The sequence below is a fragment of the Pseudoliparis swirei genome, chromosome 22, assembly GCF_029220125.1.
Source record: "Pseudoliparis swirei isolate HS2019 ecotype Mariana Trench chromosome 22, NWPU_hadal_v1, whole genome shotgun sequence".
NCBI classification, from domain to species: domain Eukaryota; kingdom Metazoa; phylum Chordata; class Actinopteri; order Perciformes; family Liparidae; genus Pseudoliparis; species Pseudoliparis swirei.
This window is the reverse complement of record NC_079409.1, coordinates 15,484,737-15,494,668: the sequence shown is the minus strand read 5'-3', so window position 1 is coordinate 15,494,668 and position 9,932 is coordinate 15,484,737. Positions and strand designations below refer to the sequence as shown.

At 46.4% G+C, this 9,932-nt stretch overlaps 1 protein-coding gene across 1 annotated transcript in view; it reads right to left on the bottom strand.

Moving 5' to 3' along the window:
* Positions 1–3,269: 3,269 nt before the first annotated feature.
* Positions 3,270–9,932, bottom strand: part of pou2f2a (POU class 2 homeobox 2a) — a 12,919-nt gene continuing 6,256 nt past the window's right edge. The window contains exons 5-15 of the mRNA XM_056445087.1: positions 9,476–9,595; positions 8,545–8,650; positions 8,323–8,414; positions 8,083–8,223; positions 7,848–7,989; positions 7,619–7,767; positions 7,300–7,497; positions 6,978–7,174; positions 5,993–6,061; positions 5,590–5,663; positions 3,270–3,709 (exon numbers count right to left, since the gene is read on the bottom strand). Of these exons, the coding sequence (XP_056301062.1) occupies positions 3,381–3,709; positions 5,590–5,663; positions 5,993–6,061; positions 6,978–7,174; positions 7,300–7,497; positions 7,619–7,767; positions 7,848–7,989; positions 8,083–8,223; positions 8,323–8,414; positions 8,545–8,650; positions 9,476–9,595 (1,617 nt within the window). The 3' untranslated portion in view covers positions 3,270–3,380. The remainder of the gene's footprint in view (positions 3,710–5,589; positions 5,664–5,992; positions 6,062–6,977; positions 7,175–7,299; positions 7,498–7,618; positions 7,768–7,847; positions 7,990–8,082; positions 8,224–8,322; positions 8,415–8,544; positions 8,651–9,475; positions 9,596–9,932) is intronic.

Genomic DNA, 9,932 nt, shown 5'->3' with positions numbered 1-9,932 from the left:
ACAAATACATCACAGATACATCTCAGAAAAAAAGAAAGAAAACACAGCTAGAAATAAATTAGTCAAATAAATAGCAAGGCAAAAAAGATAAGCAATTCAAATCAACTCTACCCTGAATAAATAGTACAAGCAAAAGTAAATCATCATTAATAAGGATAAATAAAAAAGTCCAAAGAGAGATAGTTACAATTTTTGGTCTAAAATCAAGTTATCATCATCAATGTTTTTAGGATCTTTTTTTTTTCTCAGTCTTTTTTGTAAGTTTTTTTTCTCTTTTTAATACATTAGCGATAAGTAAGCAGTAGAACATAGATCTTTTTTTCTACAAAATCTATAGAAGCACTAACAGATACATTCCGTCTAAGAGTCAATGTGGAGAAAAGGTTTCACCTTTAAGGTGCAAACCCACGTCTAAAGTTTGGTTCATGAAACGATTTTCGCGTGTCGACTGTTTTCTGGTGTGGATCAAACCAAATATTCTTTGGGTACGTTTACGTCCAACTCTCAAACGGTCAACCTGACTGAGGCCGCAGCTGTGGGTCTTATTCTGCGTCTGAAATGTGCATTATGCCGTCTCTGGGGTCAAAATTAATGACAAGACATCACTGCAGACCCTTTTCATTTAAAAACAACAACATTTGGCCTCCCATTCACGCTCATGTTCAGACGCACAGTTTCCCCTCAGACAAATTGACCCATTTCTGTGCCCTCATGCGGAGAAGGCCGTCCCTGTTCCTCTCTACTGTGTTTGGTTTGGTTCAGTATTTGGTTTGGCATTTTTAAGGTTTTGCTATTCAACTCTTTGTTTTTGGCTTTTTGTGTGTCTTTTTCTCTGCCAAGACAGTCTGTTTCTTTATCTAATAAAAATCTGGAAGCTAAATTTTCACAGTATTTTTCCAACCACCTGATAAAAATCTCTAGCACGACTACGAAAAAAATAAGGAGCTCTTGTAGTAATAAGTAAGCGAGTACGTTATTCCAAATGAGTAATAAGCACTAAAGTACAGTACATAAAACGGCATCAAGAGACACAGCAGAGATAAAACAATCAGAACCAACCAACAGAAAAATAAAAACAGATTTTTTTTTTTAAAGAAGATTTCAGTTCAGTGAGGTCATTTGCGTTTAGCTCCATCCAGGACCAGAGGGCGGAGCTGGAGAGAGTGAGAGGCAGAGGAGGGGAGGAGTTGTCTGTCCTTCTTCTGTCCGCCTGTCTATCCATCCCTCCTTCCATGCTACACAGTTTCAGAGTGGGGTGTATGCTGCAGCCCTAAAGCTAACGGATAGACAGACGGCTTCGCGTCTTTCGACTCCTGCATTTTGTCCTCCTCCCCTCCTCCCTCCAGCCACATTTGGTTAGGGTTCTTTTTGGTTTGCTTCTGTCATTCCTTGGGTTGTGTTTTTTTTGGTTTGGGTTTATTTTTGGTATCCTTTTACAAAAAAAGTGTGACGCCTGCTCCCCTCACGACAGTGTGTCCCTCTTTCGCCCTGTCCCAGTGTACCCTTCTTTCTGGGGGTTCGGAGTAAAGGATCAATTCCCTAAATAAAGCTTCCCCCGTGGGTTTTTGGACGGGCAAGGTGGAGGGTATTATACCAGGGGGCTCACATCCTGTCCTCAGCCCCTCTGAGTCTTTATTGTCTTCATATGTCTTGGCTGAGGTTCTTCAAGAACAGCTCAGCCTTGAGAATGCTTTGGTTTCCATAATGGCAGTCTGAGGTGGATAATGACAGTGAAATGTGATCGATGAAGTGATGATGGAAACAGACACATATCAGTAAACATGTCTAGACAGACAGGTGTCGGGGCATCTATGCTGATTGAGGAGGCAGGAATGAGAGCCGGCTGTGACTAAACGTGGCTTTATTGACTTATTCAGCCTTCAGTCTCAATGGTTATTACTTTAAATCTACAATCACAGCCCTATTTCATACTTTCAAAATGGTCGCCACTCTAAACGAGTGCCATTTTCAGTATGTGAAGTTTTCCAGGGCATGTTCCTTTAGCAGTGGAGTCACTGATAATGGGTTATCTATAAGAGTGAGGAAAGAGTGGTCTGATTAAGAGCACAATATGTCGCTTGTTCAGGTCTTGATAAATTAATTTGCACCTTGAAATCAGATTTGCGTGCCAACTCTATTTTTGTGGCACTTGGTGAGCATCTTTGCACCGGCGTCCTCTCTGCTCCTGCAGAATAGTCACGTTGAAAAAGAAAATGCACATTGATGACAAAAACGTACACGGCGAAGACAATGATGATGACACTGATGATGACGATTTGAACCCCAGAAGCTAGCGCTCGGAGTATAAAATGATTCTAATAAATAATTAAAAAACAAATCCAAACTTTACTTCTCAAACAGTAAAAAACAAATCCTGAATAACAAACCTCTGTCAATGAATTATGAAATAACAAGGGGCGAGGAAAGCTATCCTATGCTCTTAGAACCAGAGGTAGGTAAAGAGTCATGAGGATACAATCATTCATACACAAGCTCCTGACTGGTTCGGTAACAATCTTTTACAAAATTATTCATTATATTTGGCATGAAATCCGACATGAGAAACATGGGCTGACACAGACAGGATGAGTCGATGATGGGATGGATTGGCTCTGGATGTGTGTGTGTTTGTGTGTGAGAAGCAGTAGCAGTTGAGTCCTGGTCCTGGATAGCTTCAGTATTTACACGTCCTTTGAATAAAGCTTTTCTCTCCGTATTTTTGGTTTTTGGTATTTGGGATTTTGGTATGGTTGTCGTTTTTTTTGTCTTTTTTTTGTCATTGTGTATTCCTCCTCCGCCTCCTCCTCCGGTACATTTTTGGTTTAAACTCATCCTCCCTACTCTTCCTTCAGACCCGCAGCTTTTCGAAATAATTAAAAAAGGGAAAACGTAAGCGCAGTTCTTCTCTCCATTTTTGTTGTCCTTGCCGCCATTCCTTTGTCACATAGTAAAGTTATCTTTTGTCATTTTTGGTTTATGCGCTTTGACATGCTTCTCTGCCGTCTCTTCCATCTCTTTGCTAAAGAGTCATTGGTGTGTTTTCCTTCAGAGAGACAGAGTGGAGAGGTGCCATGTCGATATCACGGGTTATTGACAAAAAGGTCCCACGTTGCCTCCTCTCCATCGATTTGGATAGATAAAGATTTTTGGTTTTAATCTTCCCCTTCCCCCCTTCTCCCCTCTTTCACTTCTTTCCCTCCCTCTCTCCTCTTTCATTCTGTGTATTTTTGGCATCGAAAGACTGGGAGAGAAAGAGAGAAAGAGCCATTGCGAAAAAAATAACGGAAGAAGAGCGCAAGAGAGAAAGAGATAGCTTTGGTGTGAAAGGCGAGGTTCTCGTTTCCTCCTTCCTCCTCCTCTCTGATTGGCCCTTGGCGCGGTCACTCGATCTTGGCTCCGCCCAGAGAGGACGGGCTGTGTGCCATTTCACTGGAGGAGCAGGAAGAGGCGGGGCTAGAGCAGGGGGAGGGGGAACAGGGGGTGGGGCTTATGCTGCTGGCAGAAGGGAAGGGGGAGGCCTGGGAGGCTTTGGCGAGGGCAGCACTGATCAGTCCAGCGCCGTGGTTTTGGCCCAAGTGGAGGAAGGCGGGGTGGTTGAGGAAGAGGGAGGAGGGGAGGCACCCTCCCTGGCCCCCAGAGACCCCCAGCATCATCTTAGCGGCCCCCTCAAGACTGGAAAGAGGCAGCTGGCCACCACTGGCTGCTAGGGCTGAGGGCGGGAGAAAGAAGAGAGAAAGATGAAAGGAATAGCACGAAATGCTGACTTTGTGCTTTACGTCGTAGCGTTACATCGTAGTGTTACGTCGTAGCGTTACGTCGTAGCGTTACGTCGCAGTGTTACGTCGCAGCGTTACGTCGTAGCGTTACGTCGTAGCGTTACGTCGTAGCGTTACGTCGTAGCGTTACGTCGCAGCGTTACGTCGTAGCGTTACGTCGTAGCGTTACGTCGCAGCGTTACGTCGTAGCGTTACGTTGCACGCAATGCTGTGTCGCGTCGCAGCATTAACCAACCATTTCACAACATTCCATTTTTTTATGGCGGCTGGGTGCTTTTTAATCATTGTTTGTTGCTCATCTGCTCATCTGCCTTTACTTCAGTTCATATTTACGACACAGCCGAGCAAGAGAAAGCGCGTGGACTTGTTGAGAAGTAGGTGAAGATAACCGTCACGACCCATTTTAAATGGAAGCTCAGGGCGCAGCCTCAAGGTACTCAGAGTGCGGTTTCTCTGTTAAGAAAGAGCAACTGTCGGGGTTTTGGGGTAATTAAAAAAGCACAAAAACAACAATATAAATTGTTTAATATCGGTACCAAGATAATCTTCATCAGATAAGATCAGATAAACCACAGTAACAGGTAAGCTTACATGAGTGGTCTGTTGTTATGGAAACATGGTCGATTATTGGCTGTGAATAGTGCTTCATGGAGCGCTTTCATACACAAAATGCTACGCGTGAAGCAGCCTAATAATGTCCATGATTGCATAGCAACAGCAAAACAGATTTGAGGTTTTTCAATGGGAGAAAAAGCATCCATACGACTCAAAAGCTCTCGCGGCTGCATTGTCGTCTGTCGAGGTTATTTCTGCCTCCTCAGCGATCGATCTTGGTGTTTGAGTGTTTAGCATCGTGGTGAAGTGAAAAAGTGACTCGAAAATGAAGCTCTTGCTCTGTGACCCTGATGTTCAAATATTCAAAGTTGATTGTTAAAACTGAAAACCCTCAAATAAACGCAGCGAATAGCCCCAAATAAAGTACATAAACAAGTGTCATGGTGATATTCAACACATCAACACATTTGACCGATGATGAAATGAAGAGATGAAAAGCACAGACGGACACACAAAAACATAGCCCACGCATTAACGTAATAAATGCCACACACACACACACACACACACACAAACACACACACACACACTCAAACGCTTGATGGGATGGAGTCATGGATGTTGATGGTAACATTATAATATACAAGTCATTCTTGCTCTCTACACCAATCTCCGCCTCAGCTGCTTCGTCCTGTGGATGAGCAAAACGCCTTCGGCTGCCTCTTCATCTGCGTCTGCAGTCAGCATTCGACCAGCACGATTTGATTCACCCACCATGCACGACTGTATGACTCATCATCACACTGCTGTTTTTAATACGCCTCCCTCCCCCTTATCATCGGAAATTCGCTCTGCTGACGGTGGTCTGGGTTGTTTGGTGGTCAGTTCTGCAGGACTTCACGCTTCTGTGTTTTCTTGTGCTATTCTTGCGTTGTTCTCAAGTGTGGGAAGGTGTGTGAGATGAGATGTGTCGTGTACATTATGTGTCTGACTGAGCATTTGTGCGTGTGTGAGCGTGTGTGGGAGTGTATAAGTGAGAGAGGAGGAGGAGGAGGAGAATGTATTGCCAGAAAATATACACTCCGCGTGTTTGTTATGTATTCTGTGACCCTGAGATTTTCCCAGTCATGAAATAATAAAGTACACCCCCTCAGCCTTGACCTCTAAATTATATTCTGTTTATCAGTGCTACTGATGCTAAGCTTTCTCTTTTTTCACTCTCCTGAAATAAACCTATTTATTATTCTCACACACACACCTTGGATAGTGGCCAGGGGATTGTTACCGAGGAGGCCTTGGTTCATCCCTGTGTTAACTCCCATCACAGTGTTCCTGTTGTGTCACACACACACACACGTACACACACACACGCACGCACACACACACACAAGCCCAGACAGACAGGAGAAAAGGTGAGGAAAAAAGCAGGTTTAGCAGGAAGGACAAGCGGAGGGCAAATGCAGCCCTGCTCAGATAAAGAGCCGAAAATGGCTGACAGTTGGCTGTGCAGATGTAAACAAGAGGTTAGAAATGCAGAAGAAACAGAAACACCCAAAGTCTCAGCCACTATGTGAAGTAATTAAATACGAGAACACAGAATTTTGCACCGAACAAAACGGTGTTGTGCCGCGTCGGCACGCCTGTGTCTCGGTCGCATTCACCTCAAGTTTGCAGCGAAATCGGTGATGAAGTTAGACACGTCCCCGTTCTTTTTACCCATACGCCATAAGCTGTGAACATAAGAACCACACACATGAACAAACACACAGGGTTAGAGTTCACTGCAGCACAGGGGAAGCAGTGGTGCCCAACGGCATGTTGGGATATCAGTGTGTGTGTGTGTGTGTGTGTGTTTGTGTGTGTGTGTGCCCAAACCAACTACAAACTGCAGGTGAACCGAGCGTGGTGCGCTACAGTATTTGCGGTGAGCATGTTTATGGAAATGTGTGGTTGTGTGTATTGGCACTTCAAACTATTTGCCTCAATGTATTCAGTTGTGAAAGCTATCCAACATATTTTACTTTAACTGAATCTAAAATAAACAGAGATATAATACTTAAAGGATCAGTCATCGCAAATTACAAAAAAGCTACTTCCTTAAACTAGTGCTATATTGACAGGTTGCATTTCACTAAATCAGATTTTGCAATTTCCTTCCCTCTATAGCCATCATGAAATGTTTACTGTCTGAGATATTTCCATCCATCGGGAAGATGAGATTAAGAAATAAATACAACAACACGGTCACATGACTCCAATGTCACCACCACGAAGCAGCTGAAGGCGTGATGATGTTAAGCGTCTTCCTTTTTTAAGACATATAAAAGCTTCAGAAGTCACAAGTGGGATATCAACTGACATACTTTCCATCATAGAGCAAAACATCTCTGAAGCTTGTGTTCACAGACCTCATTTCACACATCAAACCAAAAAGCCATTTAATAAACTGATTCTAGGAAGAGGGAACTGGAAGTCGGCAGTGAAACAGAAATATGTTTTTCCATAATCTGCCTTATGAGTTACTTTGGAGAGCACACATCCCCAAAGGTAAGTGGAAAACCCAAAGTTGCCAAGAGCATAACGGCTGTGAAGTGACTGATGGGGGAATCCCAGGTGGTGTATTGTGAACGTGTCCTGGTCTCTTACCCTGTGTTAAGGTTGAGTGTGCTGTGGCTGGGAGTGGCTGGGCTGGCCGTGCTGCGAGGAGGAGGAGTCACCGGGGAAGATGCGGAGCTGAGAGAGGGGTGGGTGGAGGTGAGGCTGGAAGTCTGGGGGCAGCCGGGGGACATGGCGGTCACTGCTGTGCTGAGACTGGTCACGGCCTGCGACAGCTGGCTGGACATCTGGCAGAGGGGAACAAAATGGCAGATTCAGGGTTCTGAAACTACAGAGAGCTGAAACACAGCGGTCGTTTGGCTCTAAATATCCTTCGAAATACACAACAATAACGTTGAGGTTGGATATGTACCATGTGAGGGCTGTAGCAGGGTGGTTTGTGCGCTGGTGGGGCAGTGGGGGGCTGGCTGGGCAGGGGAGGGGTGGCACTGCAGGGATTGATGCGTTTCTCTTTCTGTCGGCGGTTGCAGAACCAGACCCGGATCACCTCCTTCTCCATGGTGAGCTGCTCGGCGATCATTAGGATCTCCTCTGAGGTAGGCTTCTGGTTCTGCAGAAGGGGAGAGACAGGAATTCAGATCAAGCTCAGCGGAAAAATAAAGACTAAACAACTCGTGAAACACTTCAAATGATGAGTTTCTTCAATGATATAATACGGTTAATCGTCCTACCGCCATGAATGCGCGTTCCAGGCCCACGCGTACATTCGTCTCGATGCTGGTTCTCTTCTTTCGGCGGCGACCAGGAAGCCCGTCAAAGCCCATAGAAGAAGAGGACAGGGAGCTGGGGCTGGGCAAGGTACAGTCTATGGACATGGTCTCTGGCGAAGGAGAGCGACAGAACAACAGATGAGTGTCTGACTCCACGAGCACGCTATAAGAGGGACCGTTTGATGCCCACCTGCATCAATGAGCCACTTCTCCAGCAGTGGCTTCAGCTTGCACATGTTCTTGAAGCTCAGGTTGAGGGCTTCAAAGCGAGAGATTGTGGTCTGACTGAAGTCGTTGCCATACAGCTTCCCCATGGCCAAACCGACATCTCCCTGGTGGACGGATAAAAGGAGTACGGTCAAAATACATCAAAGACGAAGACGCTGCTCATGTCGCCGACACACACAGCCGGTGTCTCTCCCCACCTGTGTGAATCCCAGTTTGATGCGTCTCTGTTTGAAAGTGCGGGCGAACTGTTCCAGCTCCTCCAGGTCACTCGGCTCCTCGGGGTGAGAGGTCACTGAGGGCACCGTGGTCACGCCGCTCACCTCCATACACTTATCTCGCTGTGGCGGGTACGAGAGGGAACACAGAGAGAGACAGGGGCGTGAGTTTATTGCCGGTTTTACTTCCCCACTGAGTAAAGCTTGAGAGTTTCCTCATACATGTGCTTGGAGTCCCATTCTATTTGAAGCAGACAGCAGGCTCCCTTGGTTTTGCTGAGGTAGCGAGATGAGATTTTGTGTCGATAAGAGTCCTGAGGGGGAAAGAAAACACACAAATAATCATTAATTATAACAAAGAAATCAAGTCAAAACAGGATTTTATGTGAACAGCTTATTTCTGCCAATAGCGAAACACACTGGCCCAGTAAGAGGCCTGCCCACCTTGCTGGCCCTGCTGTGCCTGTGGGAGGAGGAACTGGGCAGAGGACGAGAGCGAGTGGCCGGGCACCAACACCAACTGCTGAAGCTGCAGCAGCTGCTGGATGTCCTGTTCAATCGAGAGAGAATGATGGACAGATTAGAGAGAGAACACGAATGTAAGGCTTCATGAGAGGTAGACACACCGCGCGGTCACACACACACATGTGTTGTTATCGTTCTCCAGCAGCAGATTTGGAGAAAACATAGAAGTGGGAAGAGAAACGTTGCTATTGCAGAGCGTACAAGACCAGAAACGGAAAAGATGTGTATTTGTATGCAAGATGGAAACATATATACAATAGATATGCAAGAAAAACTGTTCCATGGCTTGATACTGGCTCCTCAATCAAGTCGCTCACCAGGAAAAAGCTGGCATTGGCAGTCAGTACCTGGGCGGTGAGCTGGATTGGCTGGGAGAGGGTGAGCTGGGGTGGAGGAGGCGGGACAGGGACACCCTGGGGTGTCTGTTCCTGTGTGCTCTGTCCCAGGGACTGCGACTGCACCTGCTGCCCTGTTTGTCCCGCCTGCTGCTGCTGGGCTTGCTGATTTGCCGCTGCGGCTGCCTGAGCTTGCTGATTGGCTTGGGCGGCTGCGTGGGCAGCGTGAGCAGCGTGGGCTGCACTGGACTGCTGCACAGCCGCAGCCAGGAGCTGCGCCTGAGCCTGCTGCAGCAACATCTGCTGCTGGGCTGGCAACAGAGCTGCCAACTGGCCAAGAGGGAGAGGATAGGAGAGGAGAAGAGAGGAGAAGGGAAGAGAAGAGAGAACATGGACAGAGGGAGACGAAGATGGAAACAAAGTGTTCAAAAAGCAGCACAAGGGAAGCAAGCAAGGCAAGAGCAAAGCAAAGTGTGTGTGTGTGTGTGTGTCCATGTCATATAAGTCTGTCTCACCCCTGCTAGCTGGGAGCCGGTCAGCATGAGCTGTGTATGTTGCATGGCCGTCTGTGAGGGGGTCGGGCCGTGAGACAGAGGAAGAGCCGGGGACATCTCACCACACTCCTCCATCTTATTCTGTGTGGAAGACAGAACACAGGGTGGCAAATGGAGAATAACATTAATACAAAGTGTTCAAGAACAACGTCCAAAGAATGAGCGTTCTGCTGAAACCTCTCCTTTCCAGCATGAAGTGTAACATGTGAACATCATGAAGAACAACACAAGGCAGGTAACCATGTCCAAGAACTTAGAACTGGTCAAAAAGGTCCTCCATAAGCTTACCTGGCTATTCAAGATCATGGTAGAAAGCGATGGCTGTTTAAATTCTGAGTCATTTGAGATGGTTGCTCATCGTCAGTCACCAGTAAACTGATGAGCAATGCGTGTCTCGTCCGCCTCAGGCAATGAAAGT